Source organism: Fonsecaea erecta, assembly GCF_001651985.1.
Source record: "Fonsecaea erecta strain CBS 125763 chromosome Unknown Scaff3, whole genome shotgun sequence".
In the NCBI taxonomy this organism is placed as follows: Eukaryota; Fungi; Ascomycota; class Eurotiomycetes; order Chaetothyriales; family Herpotrichiellaceae; genus Fonsecaea; species Fonsecaea erecta.
The window spans coordinates 1,161,997-1,189,774 of NW_017387246.1; the positions used below are offsets into that span (position 1 = coordinate 1,161,997).

The 27,778-nt window shown below is 54.1% G+C and overlaps 8 protein-coding genes across 8 annotated transcripts; 7 read left to right on the forward strand and 1 right to left on the reverse strand.

Moving 5' to 3' along the window:
* Window positions 1–707: 707 nt before the first annotated feature.
* On the forward strand, window positions 708–2,309 carry AYL99_03663 (hypothetical protein; the record flags this gene model as incomplete). Its single annotated transcript, XM_018835177.1, has 1 exon — window positions 708–2,309. The coding sequence occupies one exon, from the start codon at window positions 708–710 to the stop codon at window positions 2,307–2,309; it is 1,602 nt and encodes a 533-aa protein (XP_018694827.1).
* A 2,027-nt stretch (window positions 2,310–4,336) lies between these two features.
* AYL99_03664 (hypothetical protein) lies at window positions 4,337–5,839 on the forward strand (the record flags this gene model as incomplete). The annotated part of the gene is made up of 1 exon (XM_018835178.1): window positions 4,337–5,839. One exon carries the CDS (start codon window positions 4,337–4,339, stop codon window positions 5,837–5,839), a length of 1,503 nt encoding a protein of 500 aa, XP_018694828.1.
* A 1,621-nt stretch (window positions 5,840–7,460) lies between these two features.
* AYL99_03665 (prostaglandin-endoperoxide synthase, variant) lies at window positions 7,461–11,220 on the reverse strand (the record flags this gene model as incomplete). The annotated part of the gene is made up of 4 exons (XM_018835179.1): window positions 7,461–7,592; window positions 7,729–8,987; window positions 9,054–10,319; window positions 10,368–11,220. The coding sequence occupies 4 exons, from the start codon at window positions 11,218–11,220 to the stop codon at window positions 7,461–7,463; spliced, it is 3,510 nt and encodes a 1,169-aa protein (XP_018694829.1).
* Window positions 11,221–13,262: 2,042 nt separating this feature from the next.
* Window positions 13,263–15,216, forward strand: AYL99_03666 (hypothetical protein; the record flags this gene model as incomplete). The annotated part of the gene is made up of 6 exons (XM_018835180.1): window positions 13,263–13,322; window positions 13,374–13,508; window positions 13,559–13,914; window positions 13,972–14,622; window positions 14,678–14,923; window positions 14,976–15,216. The coding sequence occupies 6 exons, from the start codon at window positions 13,263–13,265 to the stop codon at window positions 15,214–15,216; spliced, it is 1,689 nt and encodes a 562-aa protein (XP_018694830.1).
* A 1,555-nt stretch (window positions 15,217–16,771) lies between these two features.
* Window positions 16,772–17,758, forward strand: AYL99_03667 (hypothetical protein; the record flags this gene model as incomplete). The annotated part of the gene is made up of 2 exons (XM_018835181.1): window positions 16,772–17,148; window positions 17,215–17,758. The coding sequence occupies 2 exons, from the start codon at window positions 16,772–16,774 to the stop codon at window positions 17,756–17,758; spliced, it is 921 nt and encodes a 306-aa protein (XP_018694831.1).
* Window positions 17,759–20,035: 2,277 nt separating this feature from the next.
* Window positions 20,036–23,128, forward strand: AYL99_03668 (hypothetical protein; the record flags this gene model as incomplete). Its single annotated transcript, XM_018835182.1, has 1 exon — window positions 20,036–23,128. One exon carries the CDS (start codon window positions 20,036–20,038, stop codon window positions 23,126–23,128), a length of 3,093 nt encoding a protein of 1,030 aa, XP_018694832.1.
* A 1,647-nt stretch (window positions 23,129–24,775) lies between these two features.
* On the forward strand, window positions 24,776–26,162 carry AYL99_03669 (hypothetical protein; the record flags this gene model as incomplete). Its single annotated transcript, XM_018835183.1, has 4 exons — window positions 24,776–24,843; window positions 24,908–24,980; window positions 25,049–25,215; window positions 25,271–26,162. The coding sequence occupies 4 exons, from the start codon at window positions 24,776–24,778 to the stop codon at window positions 26,160–26,162; spliced, it is 1,200 nt and encodes a 399-aa protein (XP_018694833.1).
* Window positions 26,163–26,721: 559 nt separating this feature from the next.
* Window positions 26,722–27,636, forward strand: AYL99_03670 (hypothetical protein; the record flags this gene model as incomplete). Its single annotated transcript, XM_018835184.1, has 1 exon — window positions 26,722–27,636. One exon carries the CDS (start codon window positions 26,722–26,724, stop codon window positions 27,634–27,636), a length of 915 nt encoding a protein of 304 aa, XP_018694834.1.
* Between the last annotated feature and the right edge of the window lie 142 nt (window positions 27,637–27,778).

Genomic DNA, 27,778 nt, shown 5'->3' on the forward strand with positions numbered 1-27,778 from the left:
CAGGACAGGCAAAATAGCCTGCCTCCCCCGGAAAACAGGCTGTATCGACAAGGTGACGTTGGTGAGGTGATACCACCCTCCGATGTTTCAGGGCCTCGCACCGCCTCGTACAACTTGATCATCGGCGGACGTACATCTATTGGCCATGTGCCTGTCGTCGCTTGCTGGCATGGCCTACATCGGGTTAAAGCCCCGGAAACTTGGCCTTAGACCCGCCACCGGTGGTGTTGTGGACAAATGCGCTGACTCAGGTACCAAAGCAACATGATCTTTTACCGCGTACGGCAATGCCTCGAGACTTCCGATCCACTACATTGGCTCGCTTTCTGGTGGCATGAAGGACGACGTATAGCTGCTGACTGATGCTATGCCTCATTTCGAGTGACTCCGACGCCACGATTCCTTCTTGCGCCGTGCAGATAAGGTGAGGTTTCGTCCTCATCTCGGATCAAATCTATATGTTACCCGGTACGGTCACCTGCTGCCGTAATGGAGTCACTCAGGAAGCAATGTCACGGCAAGGGCGGGGTGATAAGGTCAACTACGCGTAGCATTCTAGGGGATGTCAATCATCCTAAAGGCTTAACCTTGCCGGTCGATCGTGAAGGTATTAGGTCGAGATTAACTTTGATGCAATATCAGGACCGGCCACATCGAAATGCTATGCTTGCTCGGGCAAAGCACGGCCTGTGTGACACATAGTCGCCATGGTGGCAATCACCTTCATCCAACATGATCCTACTCATACTCAAGAACCACGACAGAAACAGCTTGACTCGGCACGCGCAAGGGCCCATGCTGCCCGCGTCTCCCATGCTCGGAGACGGAGCGACAGCCACCAGCATTCGCCGCCACAAAGTCAAGACCTTGATCTCCAGACCGAAGACAGCGACGATGAGCATTTCTTGACAGTGTCAGCTTTTGAAGGCAACTCAGATCCGTTCCGATGCTTTGCGATCGAAATAACCCCGGCACTGAACCGCATTCTGACCTTCACCAGAGACGTTGCCTTGCGCGCCCACTACTCACCTCTCGCCATCAGAAGGATATCGCGAACGATAGCGGGTACTTTTGAGCAGCCTTATATTCTGGGCGGATGGGCCGATATTGCAGCAAGTTTGCGGGATGAAGGCACTGCTCTTGCTCGCTTGACGACATATAGTCAATACTTGAGTAGCTGTGTGCAAAACCCCAAGGAATTGAGGATGTTGGTCTTGCAGATGCGAAAGCGCAGCCTCCAGCTCTTGCGTGAAAAGCTGGAGAGGCACACAGATTCGTCCGCTTCTGAAGAGAAGAACGCTTTGAAGCGCCACATCTTCTCACTATTTGACGCCGAATGCTGCTGTGGAAACACCCAGGCAGCGATCATCCATGGGACAACCTTGCAGAAGCTGATCAATGAGAGCAACACATTCGATGCACCAATGGCCCAACGGTTGCTGTATATTATATGCCATTCAGCAGCCACCAGTGGACAGCGGACCGTGCCATCTGTGGGCGAGTGGATCAGCGCAAGGTCTGAGGCTTTCCTGAAAGAGCAGATTCCACCTCATCCACTTGGAGTTCCTGAGAATCACCTGTCTCATGCAAGCGTCACTCTACCGGAGTTACGAACGCTCTTTGCACGCTGCTGGTACCTGGGAGACGCTAGCAAGCAAACTACACCAACGGAGAGTCCTACAGCTGCCACGGCCGTCCAGAACAAGAACGCCGCTTACATATACGTGACGGTCTCCGCCCTCGTTAACCTATGCCGGCTCAACGACATGTTTCATAATCTCGTCGAAGCGGTCTGGATGGCTGGGATCAGCAGGTCCGAAAGGTACACCCAGGCAGCGCTGTCAGTCGCTCTCAACTATCTCACGCGAGAGATGTTTGGTGATTTGACCATTGGTGGAGTCAACATTCGGGATTGCTCAGTTCTCCTGATGGGCCAACTGAGATTGACATTCACGAGAGCATATCAATCCAGCTCGGTTAACGAACGCCTGGACTTCGCGCCCGCATACCTCTGGATTCTCTACGTGGGAGCGCTCTGTGAACACCGAAGGAGAGACAACATTCTGATGGTAGATTTGCTTGATGAATTCTGGTTTAGTCCACTTCTCGCTCTGCAGGCTAATTTGATGGGTGTCATGACGTGGCCACATATGCGTGCCATGGCTGAACAGTTCTTTTACACAGATATCATCGAACCGGATGGTGCAGTCTGGTTTGAGACTCTTCTCAAGAGGTACGCTCACGCATCTCGCCAAAAGAGGGTATCAGTGGCTAGCCGGTACATCTGGTTCTTCAAGTCTCAAGGGTGAGACTCCTCCACGGAGGAGAGGAACTGGCTGGTGTTCCATTTGCTTCGACTAGGGAACTTCTATGACGACTCAGTCTTCATAAGGCTGTTGAGGGAGGGCGACATCAAATTCGTTTTCTCTGCTCTTGCCTATTACCGTATGCACTACTTCTTCAACCACACGATTACCGAGTATCTCATGAACTGAGATAAGTAGGCGTGAGCAAGACACCTCACAGCTGTAAGGCTCGGGTGAGGACAGCACTTTGGGCTATTGGTACAGCAGACTTCCAGGCCCATGGAGGGGATTGAAAAGGGCACGAGAATTCCGGTGACAACGAGAGGATAGACCATTAGGATCGACAGAAGGGCCTTCGGAGAAAGCTGGTGCATCAAAACACTAGACTGCTGCGATGCCCGATCTGTGATGCCCTGCTCTATATCGCCTGGGGCACGGCTGAGGCACACAGTCGGATGCTCAAAGCAATACCACCAAAATATCCGAGCCTGCACAATGGTTATCGCGCCCAGGAGCCCCCCTCCCCACCATTGGTCAAGATGAGGCCAATGGTAACCCAGTTCTGAGGAGGAAGGCAGAGCTGGCCCGGATCGTAACAAACCTCTGCCTGCTCTCTGTGGCGAGCCGGGGACACTTTGAGGATGAGATTCTGCGCGCTGCCCGACATATCCATGAGAAGCGCGACGTCAGCATTTGGGTCAGCTTAGCCCTATAAATTCAGGCTGACATTCAGACAGTCAGAAGGTCAAAGCTATCGATGCTTTGCCGCCTTTGCACATCTTGAGCAGGGTTTCCCAGCAACCACCCCAGAGCGCTGTCGGCAGTCTGTCAGGCCGGTCAGGAACCCCGGTGTCGACCCCATAGAAATCGCATTTGTCGTCCTGAACAAGTCTGCGGACATTGAGAAAAGGGCGTCCAGAAATCAGGCCAAGAAGGCCTGAGCGAGGCGTATCAAATAGTTGGTGCCACATTTTGAGGATGACGCTGACCCCATCGGCGAAGTCTCTGAGAAAGCCACGGCAGCCAACATCTTCCGACCAATCCGTCAACGGATCGAAGACATTCTCGGTCAGCAGGAAAGGAATGTCGAGCTTCGGAAATTGAGGAAACAGCTTAGGACCCAGGCCACTGGGATGTGTCTGTTTCACCGTTCCACCCTGGAGGCAATGTATGAGCCCGAGAAAGAGCAATGAAACGACTTGGTGGTCACGGAGAACGTGATCGACGAAGCAATAGAGTACAAGGCCGACCAACCTGACCTGTACATAATCACTATAATAATTCTTACCAGGGGAAAGTGCTCATGGGAAAAGGTGATGACTTCTAGGGTTATAGTGTCCCTGGGAATGGGGATATCAAAGACCTCGAGGGAGACGTAAAGAAGAAGTTCTCTCGAGGCCAAATGGGAGGATTTGGCCCTGAGGGACACAGCAGATGGGGAAGAGTTCCCTGGCAAGGAAGGTCGACGGGCTGGTGGGCAATCCGACCCAATTGTGAAAGAAAGGACCATGGGAAAGGAAGAGAAGGGGATCGATGTTGCTGTGTGCACACGGTCATTCGGGAACCAATGGGGATAGATGGGGATAGACGATGCGTCTGGTCTATACAGGTCCGCGTGAGAGCCTTGTATCAATATCGAATTTGTCCTGTTGAGCGGAAGCGAAGTAGGATTTACAGAGCCAACATCACCCCAAAGCCGCAGATTTAATAGACTTAACATACTGGATTACCCAATTCATGTCAGCCTCGAGACATTTCAACCACCCTACTTCAGTGTTAGTCTCCAGTGTCATCAAGTGCAGGCCTGCACGCCCTTTCGGCGGAATGGATGTTCGGCACCAGCACCGACACCGGCATCGGCATCAGCCATCTTCTCTTCTCCATACTGTCTGTATGTATACCTCATTCATGCATGTACCACCCACGGGACCAATCACAAGGACACAGATTCCAGACGTGCGGATATCCACGGCGTCCCACTGTCGTCCTCGCCATTCCCTCCTTTTACCATCAACCACCACACATTCCCCATGGACAGATCTCACTTTCGCACCGTCGACAGCATCAGCTATCTCTGGGAGGCCTTGGACCTTCCAGTGCAAGCGCTCACAGCCCTCCACCTCCCCGACGTGGACGCCGTCGGACTCCCCTCGTCTTTCAAGATCGGTCACTTGGCCCAGACATCCATCGCCCTGACGGCGCTGCTAGCCGCACTCATCTACACAGAGAGACAGGGAAAACCCGACGAGGCGGTGCCGACGGTCACCGTGCCCCTCCAACACGCGGTGATCGAGTTCAAGTCCGAGCGGTTCTTCACCGTCGCGGGCCACCGCTTACCGTCCCCGTGGGGTCCCATTGGTGGCCTGCACAGGACCTCGGACGGCTACGTGCGCGTGCACGACTCGTTTCCGCACCACCGTGCCGGTGCGGTGAGGCTGCTGGGGTGTCCCGAGGACGCGGACCGCGATGCCGTGGCAGAGAAGATTGCGAAGTGGCGGTGCGTCGACCTGGAGAATGCCGCCGTCGACGCTGGTGTAGTGATTGCCGCCCTGAGAACCTACGAGCAGTGGGACGTCCTCCCTCAGGCGCAGGCGATCAAGGACTTTCCCATCCAGATCAGGAAGATTGCTGATGGTGCCGGTGCTGGTGCTGGTGGTGGTGGTGTAACCAGATGGCCAGAAAAGATGGCTCACGGTAACGGCACGGACAAAGCCCTCTGCGGTCTCCGAGTGCTGGAGATGAGTCGTGTCATCGCAGCCCCAGTGGCGGGAAGAGCTCTCGCGGCGCACGGCGCCGAGGTTCTCTGGGTAACGAGTCCGACGCTCCCCGACCAGCCGAGTCTCGACCGCGACACCGCCCGGGGCAAACGCACGGCGCGTCTGGACCTCAACCACGCCTCGGACATGGAGACCCTGCTCTCTCTGCTCGACGACGCCGACGTCTTCCTGCAGGGCTACCGGCCGGGCAGTCTTGCGTCGCGGGGACTCTCGTGCGAGACGCTCGCGGCGCGACGGCGCGAGAACGGGAACGCGAGGGGAATCATCTGCGCTAATCTGTCGGCCTACGGACCCGACGGGCCCTGGCGCGCCCGACGCGGGTTCGACTCGCTCGTGCAGACGTGCGCGGGTATGAACGCGTCCGAGGCCGAACACTTCCTCGACGAGAATGACACCCCGGCAAAACCCACGCCGTGTCAAGCCCTCGACCACGCGTCGGGCTACTTTCTCGCCGCGGGGATTCTGGCGGCACTGTACCGTCAAGCCCACGAGGGCGGCTCGTACGAGGTGAACGTCAGCCTGGCAGGGACGATGAAATACCTGCGTAGCCTCGGCCAGTATGCGAGGGGGTCGGGGTTCCAGCAGTGCAAGGACTACGCGACGCAGGGGGACGTGCCCGAGCAATTCCTCGAGGAGCACATGTCCGGCTTCGGTCCGCTCAGGGCCGTCAAGCACTCGGCCTCTATCAACGGCGTGCCCGTGGGGTGGGATATCATGCCGAAACCGCTGGGGTCGGATGAGGCTCGGTGGCTTTGAAGCTCACTCCTGCCTTGACGACTCCCTCACGCCTTTGTTGCTGGACGGACGAACGGACGAGCTTGTTTACCTACTCGCTTACTTGATTACTTGCCTGCTAGCTTTCGAGACATCAGGGAGAAAACAGCAGAAGTCGAGAGGGGCCGATGGGGGCAGAGGAAGAATCCAGCTGCTGTGTGGCGGATAGATAGATGGGTCGGCAGTGCTTGAGGGACCGCCGGTTCGTATGAGACCTGTCTATATGGAACTGAAGACAGGGTGCTCGTTGTGTGTATAGAAGATGTAACAATCATAGTTTTCCACTCTCTCTCCTCCGGATAGTCAGATATGAAACCCGCCTCGTTTCCAACGCGCACCTCGTACCTCTCTTATCGATTCGATGACTCCCTGTCGGACCCCCTGTAGGATAGTGGTGATGGCCACAACGCACTCCTAGGCTGACTGTAGCTACCTAGGTAGCTAGCCTCGCTCACTCCAATCTTCAGGTTGGGCTCTGATTAGTTTGTTCTACCTCTCCAGCTAGAGAGCTCTCTTCCTCCCTTTTATGGGGTGTCTTCTTCTTCTTCTGTCTTCTTCTTCTGTCTTCTTCTTCTGTCTTCTTCTTCTGTCTTCTTCTTCTGTCTTCTTCTTCTCTCCTATATACTAGTCTTCGAGCTCACCCTGTAGCGGGCGGTGCCCTGTCTGATAGTACGCGCTTCTTTCTCTAATGGTAGGCGCGCGGTTCAGTCTGATCTGAGATTGCGGCGTGCTCTCGCTTAAGTCACTGGTTTCTCCGGCTCGACTTGATTCCCTACACGGTAGGAGGGACGGAGGGAGGGAATGACTGAGATATATATACACCACGAGCACCAGCAGGTCCAATCAACAGGAGGTAAAGACTGATCCATTCGCTACATCTGGCGCCTTCCTGAGTATCATCAAATAGATAATCCCTATGCAGCCTTTCTATCCTATGCCATCATGGCATACTCGTTGTCGTCCCCGAAACACCCCCCTTTAGACGGCAGGAGGCCATGCATGTATAACTTCGGTCAGCTGGGCGAGACGTCCACGTCTGCAACCTAAATGATCCTACCACTGAGGAGGGCGATGATGACAACGATGGTCGGTAGCGACCCTGATCATGTCCACCTCGTCGCCAACTACCACCACTACCAACTCAGCTTTCACCAACAACTTCATCACCACGACAGTCTCAATCTGTTCGTCCCAATTTGTCGGTGAGAGCCAACTTGTGGATTTATACGCCCCTCGAATCGCCCCTGGTTAGTCTTAAGCCACCTGCTCCACCCCAATGGCCCTGCTGGCGTTGGACTGAAAAGGTGGAACTGTACCGAGTAGATCCTGATATCTTAGACAATAAAGGGTCTTACTGTAGATTCGAGCTCTGTTATGTATGTCATTCATGCTAGAGCGGGCGTCAGTTACATACCTACACAACAATGTAATAACAACCTCAACGACCACCACCATTGACACTAGCGGACCCTTGTTCATCATTATCGCTTACTTGATTACTTCCCCATCCCCTTCTCTCTTTCAACTACTCGACCCTTGGCTTATTCAAGACGACCGCCTGGAGTACACCATTTACAACCCCTCTCCTCCCCCTGCCTTTCTTTCAATACTCCGCCTTCGCCTTCGACAAGGCCGGCAGCGTGCCGTCGTAGTGCACCTTGAACGTGCAGGGGAACACAAAGTAAGAGCCGTGGTCTTCGCGCATGTAGACGTAGAAGCCTCCCTCACGAGGGACCTGTGGGGGAAAAAAAGGTAGATTAGTCAATCAGTCCGTAGGTAACCTTTGCAAAGAGAAAAGAACAAGGTGGGAAAAAGAAGAAATAGACAACCAGGATTTGACCCTTGGTTGTTTGGTGTTCAGACAAACTCACCTTCTTCAATTGCCCCTGCGGCCCCGGCGCCCGCCGCAGGTTCTCAAGCTTCCCCACCGTCCGCAGCATGGCGGTCAGGGCGACCATGCTGGCGTCCTTGCCGAGACACGTGTGCTCGCCGATGCCGTAGTGGATGTACGAGTCCAGCGGGCGGTCGAGGCGGACCTCGTCCGGGTGGGGGAAGATGGCCGGGTCGCGGGCGGCTTTGACGAACCCGCAAAAGACCTTGTCGCCGGGCTTGACCGTGACTTGTCTCCCGTCCTCGCCGTCGTGGAACGTGTGGGTGACGTTGCTACGTCTATAACTCCCGAACGTGCCGTTGAGGCGGATCCCCTCGTTGACGTAGTGCATCAACTGCTCGTCGGATTCCTTGCTGTCGATCCGGGCGAGGCGCTGGATGTCCGGGAGATGCTTGGCGCCATCGTCGCTGAGGTAGTAGTCGATGATCTGCGTGAAGACCTGCGACTGGTTCGGCACCATCGCGCAGGCGGTCGGCAGGATCTGGCTGAAGGCCATGTCGGAGGTACCCATGCCGGTCTCGCTCAGGCGGCGGATCATATGGATGCCGTAACTGGCGAGAGCGTTTTCATGCTCACGCCAGCCGTCGAAGAACCGGGCCGCGAACGACGTGGCCGTCACGGACTTGACGTTGGCCTCGATCAGCTTGCCCAACAGGGTCGCCAACTTCCGCGCCACCATGCGCAGCGGGAACGACTTGGTCGGCTCGAAGTCGAAGAAGATGGCCGTGAAGATGACGCTCATGGCCATCCACAGCTCCTGCTCCGAGAAAATCCCCCGCGGGTTCGCCGCCGTCTTGAGCGGCAGGTCGAACATGTTGGCCGCGAAGTGCACGTGCGCAAGGTTGCCGACGTCGCGCGTGATGTCGACCTGGTTGATACCGGCGATCTTGCAGCTCTTCTCGTGCAGCAGCCGCAGCGTGATGTCCTCGTAGAAATGCTTGATGTGGTCGTGCCACTTGTCGCGGTAGATGAGCTGCTGCATCGTCTGGCGCTGTCGGCGGTGGAAGACGGTGTCGCCTCCCAAACAGAACCGCTCGCCTCCCTTGCCCATGACGAACCCGAGGCCGTCGTTCCACATGACCTTGAAGTCTTGGGGACGTTCCAGGAGATACTTCGCGCTCTGGTAGGAGGTCAAGGTGACACGAGGAGGAATATACTCCGGGGTAGTCCAGTCATAGTCCTCAAAACGGCCGAGATTCTTCATGATTTTGGCGTTCTCGCTCGGAATCGTCATAGGATCTGGCTACATGTTAGATCACCGGGTACAACTGGCTGGTAGTGATCGCGGCATGCGACTAGACTTACAGTGAGCATAGATGCTGTTGGGCTTGAAATGATTGGGCAAGGCTCTCAACAGGAGCTTGTAAAAAACACACCCTTGATTGATGCTGGGGTCAGAGGCAGCCTCGTTGAACCCCCAGTTCGTGAAATTTTTTGGCGTGTAGTCGATGGTGTAGAACCTGTCGCCACGAACCAAGGCCACGGCGTCGGAGAGCACCACCCGTGAAATGGTATGTGTAGGGCAGATACCGACCCCTGGCACCATAGGCTCCTTAAACTCTTCAACCGCAAGTCCTGGATAGAGCTCAATGAAGTCAGGATGTTCGTAGAGGTGTCTGAGCTGGTCGGCCACGTACGGATCTCGATTGACCTCCTCAAATGTGTCGTACGTCTTCAGACCGAAGAACTTTCTGTATTCGTTGAGGGTACACAGGTTCCAAGCGCGAGACTGCATGATACCGAGGATCGTGATGGCTCGAAGCGATTTGGGGATATTACGGGCACCAAATGCACCGGCCACCTCCTCCACACCAGCCTGGAATATTTTCGCGAGTTCCCCGTCATCCAACTTGCCGTGTGTGTCTCGTTTGAGGTGGGCAAATGGCCGCTGGAGGGGGTCCTTGGGTAGCTCCTTGTCGTACTTTCCCAGCCCGATCATCAGCTCCTGGAGCGACACGTCATCGGGTTTCTTCCCAAAGAGCTCATAGTAGATCTTCTCCGTCCATGCCTCGTCCATTTGTCCAATGCAAGAGTGCCAGCGGTATGAGAGACTGAACTCGGCGCTCACTTGGTTGCCAACTCCGCGCGGTGTGCCCTCATTCCCCGAGGTGGTTGATTTCTCCAGGCGGGGATCTAAAGTCCATGTGCTGTTTGTCCTGTTCAGATTGACGATAGTCCGCAGATAGTCCGACAGAATGCAGTTTATATACAATCCACAAGTAACCAGTCGGCCGGTCTGGAAGAGGTCGTTGTCGTATTTCTTCCAAGCCGCCTTTGCCGCGTCCCCCGACAGCTTGGCAGAGGGCTGCGTGAACCTGCCGTTCTCGTTGATCAAAGCTAGCTGTTCGACAACATAGTTATGGAAGCGGTTCAGCATGATGAGCATCACGCCGCAAGATGGTGGGAACGCCAGAAGTCTCTCCTCGGCAAAGCAGTCTGGCTTGATCTTGCCGTTCTCAAAAGTCCTCATCATATCCTGGTCGTCTTGGGTATCCCCGTACAAGATTGACAGGTCTAAGTAGCTAGATGTCTTGCTGTTGCTGTAATCACTGTGGTCGGTTTGGAAAAGATCTATAACAAGTCAGGTGGATCAGGACCAAATAGTCCGAGACAGCATACCGTGGATGACGAGCGAGGCCCAGTTGAAGAATATGCTCGACACGTTGTTGGGATGAGGTATGAACTTCTCTCTCGCCAACAGCGAATCAAACAATAGTCCCGGATCGGGCAAGGCCCCTGGCTGGGGAGTCTTTGGCTGCACTGAACGTGCGTAAGGGGTATTCGCGGCACCAAGTTTCGGAAAGATGTAGGAGTTGTTCGAGCCGTCAGCTGAACGGTATTGGTAGCCATCTCCAAGATAAGAAAGAGGAGGATGCTGCAGTGAATTCCAGAGGAGGTCCACAAGCGAGCTGGTGATTTTGACTCGATTGGCAGAACGATCAGGAAGGGCGGCGACCAGTTGCATAGCCTCCTCCATATGCATTTTTCGGTCATCTACGGGACCGCCACTAAGCTTGTCCTGAACCAGGTGCAAAGCTGTCTCCGCATCCTTGAATCCCAAGTGTTTGAGATCATTCCAGAGGCCGGTCGGCTCCTCTTTCTCCAGATATTGACCGTCGCCCGACTGGGTCGGGAGCGGGCGCTGCGAAGCATGGATGAGTGCTGCGAATTGCGTGAAGACATTTTCGACATCCTTTCGTGTTGCTAGGTTATTGCCGTCCTCTTTCACTGGCTCTGGAGGATTCGAAGTGGTCGCCAGTGTGGGCGGTGAAGGCCGTTGAACATCCTTTGTTTTTTCAAGGCTCTGCCCGATAGAGGCACCATTGGAGCTTGTGCCATTGACCTGGTCACCATTCACAGCAGGAGACGGAGACTTCGTCTCGTCCACGGCAGCAAGAGTACCATTGACGCCATTGGTCTTCGCACCCTTGTTTTTCTTGAAGCTGGAAGAAAGCCTTCTTAGCAGTGGCATTGTCTGAATCCTTGGTCTTGGGTTTGATTGCGAAGAGAAAAAGACCCGATAGCAGACGAAGAGGAAGGAGGCAAAAGAAAAAAATGTCTTAAGGGGTGGTTCTCAGGGAGCTTCAAAGCCCCAAAGCCTCAAACACGTAGACCAAGATGTTCGGACCTCCATATCCTCGACGGTGAATCGGCGAAAACATCATAGTTCGAGCCCGTTCAGGTGCGATCTGCGCCCAGCTGCGAGTGACTTATCTTCGGAAGGGTGGAGAACTGCTGGCTAGGATGCCCTGGAACCCGCATGGGCCATTTTCCTGTACAATGATATTTTCATGCATCGAAGATGTCGGTCACAGTCAATCAGGTCGCACGCATCACGTCCCGTGCGGGGCAAGCTGTCCAGAGTCACGGTGGCTCTTCCAGTTTCAGTCCGGCATATCGTGTTGACCCGGTCACCAAGCCCAGTTTGATTGACAGCTTCTTGAGATATCATGGAAAGATCATCTTTCCACACCCCATCCGAGGTAAGTTTGACATACCCTGACAAGCCTGCCTCTCCGCCAGAAGCTCGGAAGACTTGAGTATGAGATCAGGGGCTGCTCTCATTCATACACGAAGGTGTTCTCTGTTCTGAAACAGCGCCCTCTGACCTCCCAAATGTATGAGTGATGCTCTGCTTACAGCATCCACCTCTTGTTCCTCGGTGTGCGACTACCGGATTGGGCTCAACGTCTTCCAGCGGTTAGACTGAACCTTATGCTTCGATTTTCCTGGCATGATCGAGGAGATCAAAGTCGGTGTGATTCCCATTGAAGTGATCCACAGCTAATAGGACAAACAGTCTGGAGTTCTGTCTGCAGAATCGGGCGGGGGAAGCTGTGGAAGGGGTCGGGAATGGGTTCCTGTATTACGTGAAATGCCAGTCGTGGCGCACAAACACTGAGCTGTCAGTGGCTCGTGGGTCGACCATCGAGCAAAGAATGAAGGCCTGGGTAGGACGGTGGATGCAAGGGAGAGCTGACAGCCGTCAGAATGTTCATACAAGAACTCACAAAAAGGGGGGGAGGAGATAGGGAGCCAACCAAGAGTCTGGGCGGAGCGGAGTCGTTTTGATTAGCTTCAAGATCCGGTCGAATTAGATCGGACCGGACCGGGATGCGGGTGGCTCCCCCCGAACAAGTAAAGCCAACCTCCTCCATCCTCCTGCGCCGTCTTGCATCGAGAACCACTTCGAGTATCTCTCTCGCTTGTTATTCGAATGTCGATCGCTGGCCTAGACCACCAATCCACTGGCCGAGACGGGCACATGAGGAATTAATCGTTGGTCAGCTGGCTGATTCCGTACAAACGTGCCCTCCGCTTGCAGGTTAGTCCGCTTCAACAACACAGCAGCGTCCTCAAGTTGAGGCCTATTTCGGATTGCCGAATGCCTATCGGGTGACGATCCCTACCGTTAGAGACAAGGAGACACAAGCGAACGATCATTCTCGGAGACACTTCCGCTGCAGCAAGGGAGGGCAACATGTTTGAAAACTTGTGTAACCCCCTTCATGCACCAACATTCTGCATATGGGGCTCGGGACTCTTGAACGTCATTCAACTCTCTCGAATCTTCAAACCATCATGCGCATTTCACCAGACCTTTCTCCGTCCGTCTGAGCACCCTGTCCATCATCCCATTGCGGTGATTACCCGGCAGAGTTACTGGAAGTTTTGACCATCATTTCCGAATTTGCATGAATACTAGCGGTGTGATGCAAACTTGTTGAAGTGTCAAGCTTCTGTGCCGAATCAATATCGAAGATGGTCCCTGCCATCACGAAGAGGCCCGGACTTCTGCTATGTGCGACTTTGATGTGTGGAAAGTGCTACGCGAGCAATCAACGTGCATGGACCCAGGTTGACAGCAGCGCTCCATAATCCTGATCTCATTAATTTGCGCTTTCATCTACTTAGACTTGCCTCCAGTTACATATTCTTCATCGCTGCAGTCTTCGACTCAGCCAATATCTTTAATTATCCTTTGCAGACAGGTGCTTAGGGGTATTGCGCTCGATGGCCGTTCCAGATCCAAACCAAGCACGACAGAAGAATGTCTTCGTCCTGTGCTTTGATGTTCGTCTCCCGAGGTCCAGAACGTGATGGCGTTCGTTGACAATTTCTCAGGGCACCGGCAACAAGTTCAGCGGGAAGGACACAGACAGCAACATCCTCAAACTCTACCGCATGCTCGACCGCTCTGATGTAAACATGTACACCTTTTACCAGCCAGGCATTGGCACATACGTCAGTTCTCACACGGTGCGTGGAACGAAGTCTCTCTTGGAAGCGCGCAAATGCTCACTAACCAGATTCAAACTACCTCCTCACTGGGCCGGATACGATCTTGGTACCTGAAAACCAAAGATGAGGCGGTTGGCACGTCTTTTGCAGATCACGTAATGGGTGGTTACAAGTTCCTCATGCGCTACTACAGCTGCGAGGATGACTTGTACTTTTTTGGTTTCAGTCGGGGAGCCTACACGGCCCGTTTCCTTGCCGAAATGCTAGACCATATTGGTCTGTTAGCGGCTGGCAACGAAGAACTCATCCGGTTTGCTTGGAAAACCTACGCCAAATGGGCTGCCAGAAAGAATGACGGCAGTGACCGGGCCAAAAAAAGAGAGGAGGAGCAGTATGAATTCATGCGCGGATTCAGGGAAACATTGTAAGTCGTCTTCGACCACATCTGGACGACCCTTTACCTGTCTGACACCCGCGACAGCAGCAGGCCAGTTCGTCGAATTCGGTTCCTTGGCTTGTTCGACACGGTGAACTCGGTGCCAAGGTTCGAGTCGGCTTGGATGCAACGGAGCAAATTCCCCTATACTGCTCGTTCGTCGGCCAAGGTGATAAGGCATGCCGTGTCCATTGACGAAAGGCGGGCCAAGTTCCGTCAAGATCTGATCAGCGGTGCACAGACTGAATCAGAGAACCAGGTGCACCGCAAGATCCATCGCTACGAGTCGGATCTCCAACAAATGAATGAGAAGGCCCATGCAGATGAAAACGAAGGTCAATCTGCCTTGCAAGAAGGTCCGCAGATTACTGTGACGGGCTCATCTGGTGGTCAACTCTCAGTACCAGCAGCCCAGCTTGCATCACAAAGCTCTGCCGAGAGCCTTGCGGCTCCTATGCATTCCCCATCTACTGAGCATCTCCGAGAGAGGGCGAAGTCGCCACGAAAACAAGCCAGGCGTCGATGGTCACAGCCAAAACGTTCGCAAGATGTGCAAGAGGTCTGGTTCGCAGGTGGTCACGGGGATATTGGCGGAGGCTGGGAAAAGGGAGATAAAGAGCACTGGATGCTCAGCCACACGCCGTTGGTGTGGATGGTGCATGAGGCCGAGAATGCGGGACTGAAATTTGACCCTGGGTACACTCTCGATCTTTCCAATACCTTTGTCGACCAAAAGGCTGATTTGTTGCAGAAAAATGACTCGATTAGGATGCTCGCCCCATGCAGTCGACGAATTTGGCGAGAGGGTCGAGGACACCACGACACGCACAGCCTTCCAGCAGAACCTAGAACATTGCTACACCAATTCAACTATCCACGATTGTCTGAAGTTCAATGGCGGCTTGCCGCGTGGCACCGTTTCTTTCTGGAAACTGATGGAATATCTCCCGTTTCGCAGAATGGATTTACAAGATGGGAAGTGGAAAGCTATTCGCTGGTACGTTGCAATGTTCGCAAAGTTTTCGCAAGTTCACTGACTATGAATAAAGGCCACTGCCCATGGGGGAAACGCGGGATATTCCAGATGATGCGCAAATCCACATATCTGTCATCAGGCGTATGCAAGCCGACCCGAGTTATCGCCCAGGCAACCTCATTATCGGTGGAGGTGGGCGAGGTGTACGGAAAGCTCCTGAGAAGTATGGCATTGGCGAATGGGAGCCGCACATGTGGGAAGGTGATATTATCAAGCACACGGTTGTGCGAAAGCACCCATCTTCCTCCAACTGAGTTGAAGAGGTTGGTGGTTGAACGACAGCAGGCATCTCGCCAGGCGGGAAGTGTGATAAAATACAACCAGAGAAGGCGTAGTAGGTCGAATCACAAAATCTGGAATTCTGAGATTAATGGTAATCATGTAAATTGCCTTTGAACTCACCCTAGGCTGCACTTCGTCCGGTTTCTGAGGACGTCCTAGTTACCTATACCCTTGTAGAGATATTATATATGGAATTGCGTCTAGTTAATGGATTCTTCTATCGACAAAGTGAGGCTACTCGCAACGTAGTATTTTGATAGAGGGAGCTGTGGTAGGCGGGAGAGAAGTATTTACATTGGAAGAAGGTGACTTACTCTCTCGCAACTCTACCATAGATAGATTCTATTGGGCACATCGGCTGCCCATTACCTGGTAGCGCTTTTCTTTGTCGCTTAAGGATGGAGTACAACTGCTACACTATCGCATATTTTCCTTCCTCACTCCTCTTTTGCAGCATTAAATTTCGTGCTCCGTATTCTGTCCCTTCCTAAACGTGTTACTTGAGGGGACTGAGACAGATGCCTGAGGAACGGTATTTGATCTCCGATGCCTCTTGTTGATGCTCGATCGGCGTGCGAATGTGCAGCATCCGGCAATCGAGATTCAAGCATCAGGCCTTGACACGTCTCCGCGCCCTCGCAGTTGAGCCTGAGCATAGCACGAAAACTATTCTACCACTACTGGATGTTGATCAGCTTGATGGCCAGGGGAAGACGATCTTTCTACGATACCTCACAGTTGCTATGATCAAGAAGTTTTGGCAACGGCGAGCCGGAGCTGGACTGGAACGAGTCAGTCAATCTTGTCCCACTTCCGTGAACAAGCGAAGCACGGTCATTAGACCACTGTTCTGGAGGCTCGGGCCTTGATGCAGGACGTTCCCTCGACGTGGTAAAGACGCGAAGGGAAAACGCTAGGGAACGAAAGCCTGACTCTGTAGGACCAGCTTCCAGGTTGCTATGCCCTCGACCAATTTGCAACAACCAGCCTCATGCAGATCATCGACCTCGTTGGCAGCTCGATGCTAGAGCCATGACGTCCTCGTGCAACATTCATTCCGTTATACTTTGAGGATACCGGCCTGAGTCAACGAGCCCGGGGCGGAGAGCAAATCGGCACATGCCATCTGTGCAACAAAGCTCTTCTTTGCCAAGGTCTGACTTTGAGCAAACCAACACATTCTGCTGCTTGGTTTACACATCGTCTACTAGCACATGTGTTTCTTGTCTCTTCTGGGCCTGGCTGTTGTGCGCCTCGTCGAAGCATTCACCGCGAGTTGCTTGCCAATGTATTAAAAGTCTAAACACCCCTTCTTCACCAGGTAGGCCTTGGTCATTTCTGCGATAACATATTCTGATATCCAGCATGGGTGCAAGAAACAGCGGGTTCACTTGCTTTAGGTTGCTGCTGCTGCTGGTGCAACGATCACAAAAGTGTTGATAGTTGGACGTCGTGATCTTGATGCACCTGCCGGGGGGAACCGTCTTTTCGGTGCTGAGCCTTTGAGGATACCGCACTTGTCATTATATGAGAAGCCCCAAGGGAATCGGACACTTTGGCGGCTGCGGCACGCACCTCAGACTCCTGCTCTCGCTGGCGGTGGCGGTGTATGGCCCGCGGTTCTGCCTTTTCGGTGTCCAGGCGGACACTACGGCCATCAATGTGGATATCGGCCCATGCAAGACCGTCTATACTTTCGTGTTCGCCAAAGTCCGTGCCGACGGAGGAGTGAGGATCTTCTACATTATCGTCTGCATCGGCCGCATCATATACTTCGGCGTCATGCAGCTCGCTTCTCCACTGGCTCTCTACGCGAGGATCGAAAATGCGGTCGGTCTAGCCGGGCAGGGGAAATGGAGAACGAGCACTCGACTTCATTACGCTACAGGCCTCTGCCAGAGAGAGTAAATCTCTCAAAAACCAGCCTTCCAGCTCTCGGGGCTACCTTGCTGACTCTTCTTTGGCACTAGACTCCGCTGGATCTTCTACTTTCTCCGAATCGGCAACTTCCTCTCGATCCTGTGGTCGATGATCCTGGTGGAGTGTACCCTCAACCACAACCATGTGAAGGAAGTTCTGGGCCCTGATGGTCGGGTCTTCTTCCCATTCCAGCTAATCCCACTGATCATCGGCTGCTTCAGCTTCGTGCGGCTGGCGTACAAGGTGCTCGAAAAGTCACGCGATCCGGACGACGAGCCGTCACTCCCCACGGAACTGCAGCCGTCCGCCACGCAGCAAGACTACCGGGGGCCGAAGAGGCTCCTCAAGATCTTTGCACCGCCGACGAGTTCTTTTCACACCCGTCCTCCAGCGCCGGAGGACATGCCGCCCGAGGACACGGACATCGACCAGCTCGCGCAAGACGAGCCCACCCGGCTGCGGTACCTGGTCACCTCGCTGGCCTGGCTGTCGCTGCTGCATTGGTGGTCGAACGATGCTCAGCAGCGCCAGAAAACGCGCAAGCGTGATGCCAATCATATGGATAAGGATCACCGACGACTTCGACGTTTGTGAACCCCACAAACGACAGATCCCATGAGCACACCGCGTTTCGCAAAGCAGGGTGGGAAATCACTGATATCACAACAGGAAGTGTAGGCATGCCGGAGGTGATAAGTCTCAAGTACGAGGTACCTCGTAGTTAGTGGAGGGTGCTGATTCAACGGCAGGCAAACCAGCCATCAGCCGTTCGTCATGTATGATGAACCTGTTCGATTTCACGGAGGACAATGTACAACAAGGATGCAACGGAGTAGTCCTAGCAGGGGAGTAACGGGGCTCGTCCCCTGTGACTGTGTAACATAATGCGGAGTGATATTGGGCCAGACAATTTCATCCGTCTCGGAGTTTTCCATGTCGTCTTTCTTTTCGTGGCGTTCTCGCTCCCAGCCTCGTCGGCGGCCATTTTACGTGGCGAGCCGACGTCGAAGTCAGCAGCATGACTGACGGGAAAGGGGTTTTTGTAGTAGTGAGGTAAAGGATTTTACACTGTGAGCTCAAACGCAATACTCAGGATCACCCTTTTGACATTTTCCTTCATAATATGAGGTGTATACGAGGTATTCAGAAGGCAGAGACACGAGCATTCGGGTGTCTGACAGCCTCCTTAATGCTAACAGCAGCCCCCACTGTGGTGGATCACGTGTCAGCGAGGTTTGCCAAGCCGGGGATCAAGGCGTCCAAGTGTCCGAGTTCCGACGCTCACGTGGTTGGGGGCCGTTATCACGTTTTCCCAACTCCGTTACCCGTTCACCGTCTCGCCGTCTGCGTTTACAGGTACCGAGTACAAACTTTCCGCAGGCTGGAAACAAGGAAAAAGGGCGGCGGCTCAGCGTCGCAACTCAAAGCGCCCGCCCGCCTTAAATCTCGTTTGCCTCGCTTCCTTCCCCCGCGAGATCATGGTCACGCTCCAATCTTTGTCATTCTTTTATCGATAGCTCGACAATATCACGCATTCACAGCATAGTTTCGTGGGAAGCGAGATGCGGTGGCAGACGTGATTTCTTCGAGAACACCAAGTCAGCACGCAGAGCTGGGACCCTTTACGCAAAAAGTCAACTGAGACATGGCTAACATGCCGCACAGCCTTTTTTGACAAAGTCCGTCCGGAACCTGTGCCCCGGACCCCTGGCCAGCCGCCTCAGACCCTTAACGAACCCTGTTGAATGGACGGAGAAAACGAGAGGGCGCATGATGCCGGCTGCCTCTTTTTGTTTCCCTTGACGTGGCGTGCAGCTCAAAAAAGCCAGCTGAAAAAAGGCTGGAAGGGGGCGTCAATTTAAAAGAGCTGTCCACCAATCCCCCCGGAAAATCATCTACCAATGAACCAGGATGGGAGGGGCCATTGTCCGAGTTGTGGCACTCATTTTCCACCCAATCTCGGCCTGGGTCGACCCCCAGTCCTGCCGGCGCCCAGCTAGGTTACATCCTTTCCCGCTGTTTCTTGTTTTGTCGATCCGGTTTACCGGATTGGCCTCTCAAGCTCCAAAGCGTCACGTCGTCCGTCATGGATCCTAGACACCGGCCTGGAACCTCACCGCAGGACCATGCAGGTCGACCTCATCCTTCGTGGACAAAGTCGTCGTCGACGAGTCACTGTCGTCCATGAGATAGGCTCAAGTTTCCGGCGAACACGTAACGTGGCTCTGGGCCGTACTCCGCAATGGACGTCAAAACCCACCGATCTTGGTAAGGCAGCTCCAGCCCTGATTCTAACGCATAATTTCCCGGTCTTCGAATCCATGTCGCCGCTCACCCCAGGCGACAATGTGCCCCCTTAGCGGCTCCTCTCCACAGGAGCTAGCTGGCACGTTTCCATTCTGCTCATTCTGGCTTGCTTCTTTGATGACGATTTGGACGGTCAAGAGCCCCTCTCGTCCCGAAATGTTCGCTCATGCGAGCATGTGGCTTGCTGGATCATGGGCAATTTTGCTCTTAGCCCGCCTTGTCCCCAGCTTCAAGGCCTTTGAGTCTCCGCCTAAGCTCTTCCAATTTTTCTTTTATCCTAACAGAAGTGTCGCTGTTGCCAGGTGGGGAGGAGTGTTCAACGTTGGCAGTGTCTTACTTTTTCTCCTTGCTGCTGTGTTTGCTACAACGAGCTCGTTGGCTGAACCCAGATATTCTCCGATCCAACGCCACGTCAATGGTAACTCAGCATCTTCGCCCCAGGAGCCGCACCGGTTGACGTGGAAGTGGACACCGACAAAGAGATTCTTGAGGAGCTGAGATCCTCTGTGTCCGGCGAGAGTGCATTGCGCAGCTCAGTTCCTCCCTTCGAGTCAGCAGAACGATATGCGTCTTTTCAAACTTCTGCCCTGGACGGTACTGGGATGGGCATTGGTCTCAGGAGTTTACGGCCAACCTGGAGCAGATATTCAGAAGCGACAGGATGGCACCGACACGGCCTTTCCCTCTATTACGAGCAATGATCCCAGTGCTTCAACAGATGCTTCTGCCTCGGTAAGCAGCACGGCGACCTCATCTGCACCGACTTCAACGCAGGGTGCCCAGCAGTCTGGTCCAGTATCGACGACTTCGACCAGGAGCTCGCCCTCGGGTACGTCCTTGTCCTCCACGAAGCATCCCTCCAGTGCGAGCACGGCCGTCCACACCGCCTCTATCACTCCTTCCAGTAACTCAACAACAAGCTCGACCGAGAAAGCATCCGATGCGCTGCCGATTCACCCTCGACTGACCCCGGCATTCGGGATTGCTGGGGTGATGCTGATCGTTCTGGGGGCGACTTATGCTTTGATTGGTGTCAAGACCAGATGGGTACAGATCTTTTTGTCCTGCGCATTCCTGGCGAGTATAGCGACAACGGCACTGGTCGACTATGTGATGAACCCGCCGGTGACAAATGCTGTTCAAGGAGGCTTTTTCGTGGCCATTTTCATGACCGGCGCGGTGTTCGGAGGTGGCGCTTTGGTATTCAAAGAAGTCACCGAAGGTTTTGCTTGTCTCTTGGGCGGGTTCTGCTTTAGCATGTGGTTGCTGACCTTGCGAGCCGGTGGTGTAATCACCAGCGCAGGCGGAAAGGGGGCGTTTATCGGGATTTTTTGTGTGTTTTTCTGGGCACTGTCCTGGACCAGCTATACTCGCCCTTACGCACTCATTGGATCCATTTCATTTAGTGGAGCGACTGCTTTCACTTTGGGCATCGATTGCTTCACCAGAGCCGGCTTGAAGGAGTTCTGGTTTTATATCTGGGACCTCAATGACGACCTGTTCCCCTTGAACACCACCACCTTTCCACTCACAAAAGGGATACGGGTCGAAATAGCCGTGATTGTGATCTGCACCATCATCGGAGTTCTATCGCAGCTTAAGCTCTGGAAGGTGGTCAGGTCTAAGCAGAGGGAGAAAGGCGAGCTTGACGAAGAGGATTTCAGACAGCGAGAGGCCGTGGAAGCCGCTTTGGGTCGCCATCTCCAGCGACAGAACGAGCGCGAAAAGTCTGAATGGGAAAAGCAGTATGGTGATCGACTTGCTAGCAAACGCAACACTGTCTTGTGGCAGGATGCTCATCCGGAAAAACGATATTCGACCGTGTCGGTTGTCGCCCTAGAGCAGGCACCCGATTCGAGTTCTTCCGAGAGCGTGGAAATGAACGCTTTTGGGCCCAAGAGAGTCTCTTCGACATACGGATCGAAAAACAAGCGGCAAAGCACGTTGACGGTCGACGTTATTGAAGAGGTGGAAGAGGATGTGGATGCTGTCGCTAGCAAGGAACGCCAGAAAGCTCTTCAAGCCTTGGAAAATTCCCAGACTCCGCCTGGGACAGCGCGGAAAGACAGTGGCGGTTCTTCTGCAACTCGGAGCACTCGCCGCGCTTCGAAAGATATAAACCCCAACGCAGATGCCTTCATTGATCAGTCAGGCACACTCGGTGGGTCTTCCAAACCTAAACGAGGTGCTCAGGCGTCGCTTCCTCATCGGTCGAAACACTTGAGCGTGAACTATGGTAACGGTGGCTCTGAGTCGCAAGAGCATCTGATCGACGGCGAAAGACCTCAGAGTAGGGCTTCTTCAGCCGCGGCGACCATGGATGTGGACAACGAAGAGCTGGATGTGAGTGCTTTGGACGTTGACCTCGACCAAGACCTGACATTGGCGCCGGAAATCGTCATCTCGCCCGTGGCCCCAAAGCTATCAGAGGGCCTGGGGGATGCCTCCGTCGACGTGCAAGGTACTCAAGGGTCGATTGTTGGTGGGAACTTGCAGCTCGAACGCCTACTCGTTGACCAGGATGGGTTCTCTGCTAAAGGTGCTCCTAGCTTGGACGACGGCCTGAAACGCGAGGGCAGCGAGACGAAGACGGAGACGGGGGACCTGAAGAAGTCTCCCTCGCAGTCGTCCGACACTACCAACTCCAGCGCAGATACTCTGACCAAGACCGCTCTTGCTCAAGTTCCTAGCCAGCTGTCGAGCGTTGTGTTATCATATCGGACCAACGAATGGGCAAAGCATATTACCTTGGCTGAAGAACCGATCTATGACGAGCCGGAGACCATTGAGGGCGTTGACGACGAATTGCCAACCCAGTTGGCAGCTGTTACGGCAGCACCGGAGAAGATTCCCGCAGAGCCTCCTGTCGAAGTGCCACCAGCAGCCACATTACCACCAACGGTGAAAGCGGGCGGGGCCGGTGTGGGCATTGTCTCCAAGCCGCCGTCCACCCAGCGCTCTGTCTCGGATCAAGAGCGCCGTCGCAGCACAGGCAGACAGCCATCACGGTCGGCGTCGACACAATCGTTGAGACACTCCAACAGCCGGGGTGGCCGGAACTCTCTTAACCCGACATTGCAAAACTCACTGGTCTCGACACCAATCGACGAAGATGCCCCAATGGAATTCACAAACCCCAAGAGAGCGAGTCGGCGCATGTCGTCCCCACACCAGATGCCACATCGGAGCGACAGTGGAACACGGCCGCATACAGCCTACGGAAGTGCCACCCCACCCTCAGCCAGCATGTACGACCTGCCTCAAATGGTGCGGCCGTTGAGCCAAAACAGTAACAGGGCAGGTATTTCCATCGGGACTCGACTTGAATCATACAATTCGCACCAACCGACTCAGCGGGACCACCGCAGCGACGCACAGAAACGGGAGTCTCTGCTGGCGGAATGGCGGCTATCACAACAACACCGGGCTGCGAGCACGGGCATCAATGGAGCGATGGCGGAAGCAGGACATGCTCAAATGAAGGCGGAGAAAGAGAATCGGAGACTGATGGAGGATTATCAACGAAACGTGCAACAACGGAAACAGTTGGTGATGGATCAGGTTATGAGACGGCCAGATATGCAAGAGCTGCATCGTGAAGCGATGCGCAAGATGCAGGCGGGGGCTAATAAGAATCTAGGAGCTGGGGGTGGCTGAGGGAAAGCACGACGCTCCATCCATTCATTTGGCATTTTCGGACGGGTTCAGGAGTTCAACGGGAGGTCTTACAAAAAAGCAAAACAGGGCCATAACGGAAGGAAAGGAACACACATTCATTACGGGAGGGTTGCATATCGCTCCTTTGAAAGCAGGATTGCCTATGGGAGTTTTTTTCCTGAACGGCAGATGACGAGAACATAGAGATGATACCCCGGAGCTGGACATACACGACAAAGAAACACTTAATCAAGCTTATATTGATAATAGAAAATTGATTCTTGACCAAGACGGACACGAAATACGAAGAGAGGGCCAGCATATACTTGGTGCTGATACTTTTGACCACGCTGGTGTGGCAGGCTTATGGATGTCAACGGTGTGACAGAAGCGAAGCAGTTGATTGCGTCAACCGCTTTATCGTTCTGGAACGACAACGGTAATGGCAACACGCGGGCTAGACGGAGAGCGTTGAAGGTGGGCTTTGACGGCGAGTTACTGCACCTGTTGATATCGATATGGGGAAGGGGCAGTAAAGTCTTTATCGCGTGGCTTACAGCAACAGAGTTTCGCAGGGTTTCTATCGTTCTAGGCGTCCAACGGGTGCCAACGGGCGCCAATTCGGGGGGCGGAGGAAGGGGGTGACTTAGAGTCTTGACTCGAAGTCTAGGGCTCACTGGGCATTTTACAGGGGCTCAAACGCCTATGCTTATCTCGAGCTCCCATAAGCCCCCGGGAGCTCGCATTCTTGTGTCTACGAGTCAGTACACCGTCACCCATTCACCGATTGTTTCTATGTCTTCAACTCGCGGTTCCCCGCAGAAAATTCAACCAGGGCTCACCAGGCCCTTCCTTGTCTGCTCTACTCGTTACCCATTACTCGTTACTCGAACACCCCGTTGGCTATCGTGGGGGACACTTGTTCCTGTGGTGCCGTGGTGCCGCCTCTCCACTCCAACACTGAGAACTCGTATTTTAAAGTCGAGGCCCGTTCATTCTGCAGAAAATCCGCCTGAAGGTTTGACGGCGGTGACGGGGATCCCTCTGTTGGTCCCCCCTCTCGTGTCCATCCCACGCAAATCACTGCCCAGCTTCATCATCCAACAAGGAAAGTGGCTTTCCCGGTTGGACCGGCGCCCCGTTAGTCCAACCTGAAGAAACCCTTTGCTGAGGTTGATGGACGAGATCCCGATGACGCTCAGGCAAGCATGGGCGTTCCTTTTGCCTCTCTCGTCAAATCCGGGTTACAGCTCCTGGTCTCGAGTTCACCTACCCACCTCCCCGGCGACCTTATCACTAGTCTGGTCGCCTCGCCTCTCGCTAAAGCCCGTGACTTTTCTTCTCTCAAGTGAAGCGAAGTCCCCCAGGGCGTTTTCTTATCACTTTGCTATCCCCTTCGCCCGCATGATATCTTTATGTTGGTCAAACCACTCCTTTTCTCTCTGGCAAACGCCTTGTCCTCGCTCGACTTGAAAGAGCCTGCATTTGCTTGCGAGTCTCATACCTTCTACAAAGATGCCGACTTGGCCAGAAGACTCGACCGCACGACTTGATCTGCCCTTTTGGTAAACTTCCATTTGCGCCCCATTTCGTCATCGCAACTTTGTCTCGGGCGCCGAGGGCACACGAGAGAGACAGCCAACAACGATGACTGCCTTTGTGGTGGAATCATGGATATGGTATTCCGTGACCATATGTATGGTTCTCTCGCGCATGTACGTGAGACGCCGTTGCCGCCAACAATGGCATGCCGTCGGCTAACAACAATGCACTGTTCAGGGTGTCGCGCCTGCTACTATTCAGATCTTTGCTACGACTCCAGATTGAGGACTACCTGATGATGTTCCTGACCGTAAGTCTGTCGCCTGGTGCCGCGCAACGACCTTTTCCATGTGGACTAAATGGATCCAACCATTACAGTGTCTATATACTATTCTGATCGTGTTCCTCAACATTGACCTGAATGTCTCGACGAATCTCATCGACCCGGCCTACCCCGTCGTCTTGACACCTCAAGAAATCTCCCGCCGGACCTGGGGATCCAAGACTGTCCTCCTCGTTGAACAGTGCATGTGTGCTGTGCAATGGTAATCACCCTCTCTTTGACCCCCCTTGCCAGCGCAACCTGACAGAAGTCTTCAGGGGAACCAAGTGTTGCCTCCTTCTCCTCTACTGGCGCCTCACTCAGAATCTCAAGCAAGGCTTGGTGGTCAAAATCGCCGCCACATATGTCGCCGTCACCTACATCGTCATGGAGATATGCTATTTCGGCGTCTGGTGTCGACCGTTCCACGACTATTGGCAGACTCCGACCACCAATGTGCAGTGCACCACCGCCTTGCACCATCTTATCATGAACCTGGTATTCAACCTCAGCAGCGATGTTCTCATCCTGTCAATTCCTCTCCCCCTCTTTGTCAAGGCCCATCTGGGACTCAAGAAGAAGATTCTGCTGGTGTTCCCGTTCAGCCTGGGACTGTTTACGATGCTCTGTGCGATTCTGAGTAAGCGCCTCAGTTTCACCCACCCCTTTAGTTCTGAATGGGTGTACTGGTATTGTCGAGAAGCCAGCACGGCAATGATTGTCTCCAACATGCCTTACAGTTGGGCTCTGATTCGAAGGGTGTTTAATTTGCGATCCTTCTTTGGAGATTCGACCACTGGCCATATGCAGGCAGGACAACCTAGAGAACTCCATGGATACAGCCTGGGAGCAATCGCCCTCGAGAGTCAACCGCAATCGCGACAACCGAGTCACGCTGATGGAGACGCGAGGACGCCTTCATGGCCTCGCCTCAAACTCCACCGGACAAAAGAGGACACGCCCAGCCCCTGGACACATGGTGATTTGGCCAAAGAAAAGGAGGTCACTGTGGAAGCCAACACGGCATCGACCAGCACCAGTAGTGCCGGCTCTATTCGCAGACCACCACCAGCCGCCAACACGGACTGGACCTTGGATCGCCTGTACCCCTTGGACGATGAAGAGATTACGGTCCCGAATGTAACGCAGCGGCGGTATGAGGGGGTGTGATGGGCGATCCTAGGCGAACCCCAGAGAGGGTTGAACCATCAAAAGCAACTCCAGAGCATTTCGCCACTCGCGCCCTGGCCCGCGATAGGCGAAGGATCCGTGGCTTATCAGTCCAGGAAGCCTGAAATTCAGGTCGACGCCCCACCAATCTCATGGAGCACGACAAGAGAGCCTAGTGCAACGAACAAGCCTGTCGCTTTCACCTTCAGAGCTCTGGCCCTCAAAACCGGCCACAATGGACTCGTCGTCGATACCGGGTAGGGCACGTGCCACGATCCCGAAACGGACGGACAGACAGCACGAGTCATTTTTCTTGGCGGGCCTAAACCCAATCGAGCTTTGCGCTGAAAAATGACGCAGACGGGCTCGACTCACTCTTTGATTTCCAAACCCACGTCTTTGTCATACCTTCGAGCCTTTTTTGTCCATTGACTCACACAAAGGAGCATCCGTCAAACAAAAGGGCCAACTCCCCGTCATTCATTTACAACGAGGTCAGTATCTCTCTCTTGTTTGTGACGAAGGATCTTGAGTCTCGATGGAAGTGAAAGGGGAAGTCATGGCTGACAGGAGCACGCCGCAGGCGGAGCACGATCCTCCGAACTCCCACGCCTCATACCATCACTACCACGATCCGACCGGAGATCTATTCTGGCCTGAGCCTGTCGACCACTCCGAGCAGTCGCAGCCAGAACCGCAGTTCCACTCTCAACATCCGCCTCTGAAACAGAATGTTATCAAGAGACGTCCCGTCGAGCCCATAACACCCCATTCTCCTCCGCCGACCGCTGCTCTCTCACCTGTTGTCCCGTCTCCGCTGCGCATTCGCAAGCCCAAGATTCCATCCCTGCAGCTGCCGATGCGCTCGGTCCGCCTTCTTATTGCCTCTCTGGGCAACCCTCCCCCGTATCATTCAACACGGCATTCGGCGGGACACATCCTCTTGAAACATCTTGCTTCACACTTACGTCTTCCGCCTCTCGCAAAATCAAAGTTGCTTGGCTCCGGTCTTGTCAGCTCGGGCGCCGACGTCGGTCGCGATGAATACACTCTCTGGCAAAGCGGAAGCATGATGAATGTTTCTGGGCAGGGCACGTTAAAGGCGTGGAAACAATTTAACAATCTGTACCCTGCATCTGACGACACCGTGACAGCCCTGGTCGTCTTGCATGATGAGCTTGAATCGTCCTCTGGCACGATTAAGTTGCGGAGGGGGGAGTCTTCACCCAAGGGCCATAACGGGATCAAATCAGTGCAGTCTTCCTTGAAATCCGCCGGGTTGTTGCCGGCCATGGGCGACAGGTTCATCAAAATCGGCATCGGGATCGGGCGTCCGTTATCGAGAGAGAAAGATGATGTGAGTGCGTGGGTGCTCGGACAACTGACCCATGTGGAGAAGAGCAAGATTGAGGCGGCGGCTGAAAGCTTGGTTGCGGTGATGCAGAGTGAGATTCGCAGGCTGGAAACGTCATGAGTGTTGGGGGCAGGAGGGTTTTTGATGGATGTGTTGTTTATCACATCGCCTGTTCCGCCTACCGCCTTGCAACAAGGTATGATCCGTCCGGTCATCCGGCTGTTATGGTGCCACTGGATACCGCCTTGGGACGGTCTCTGGC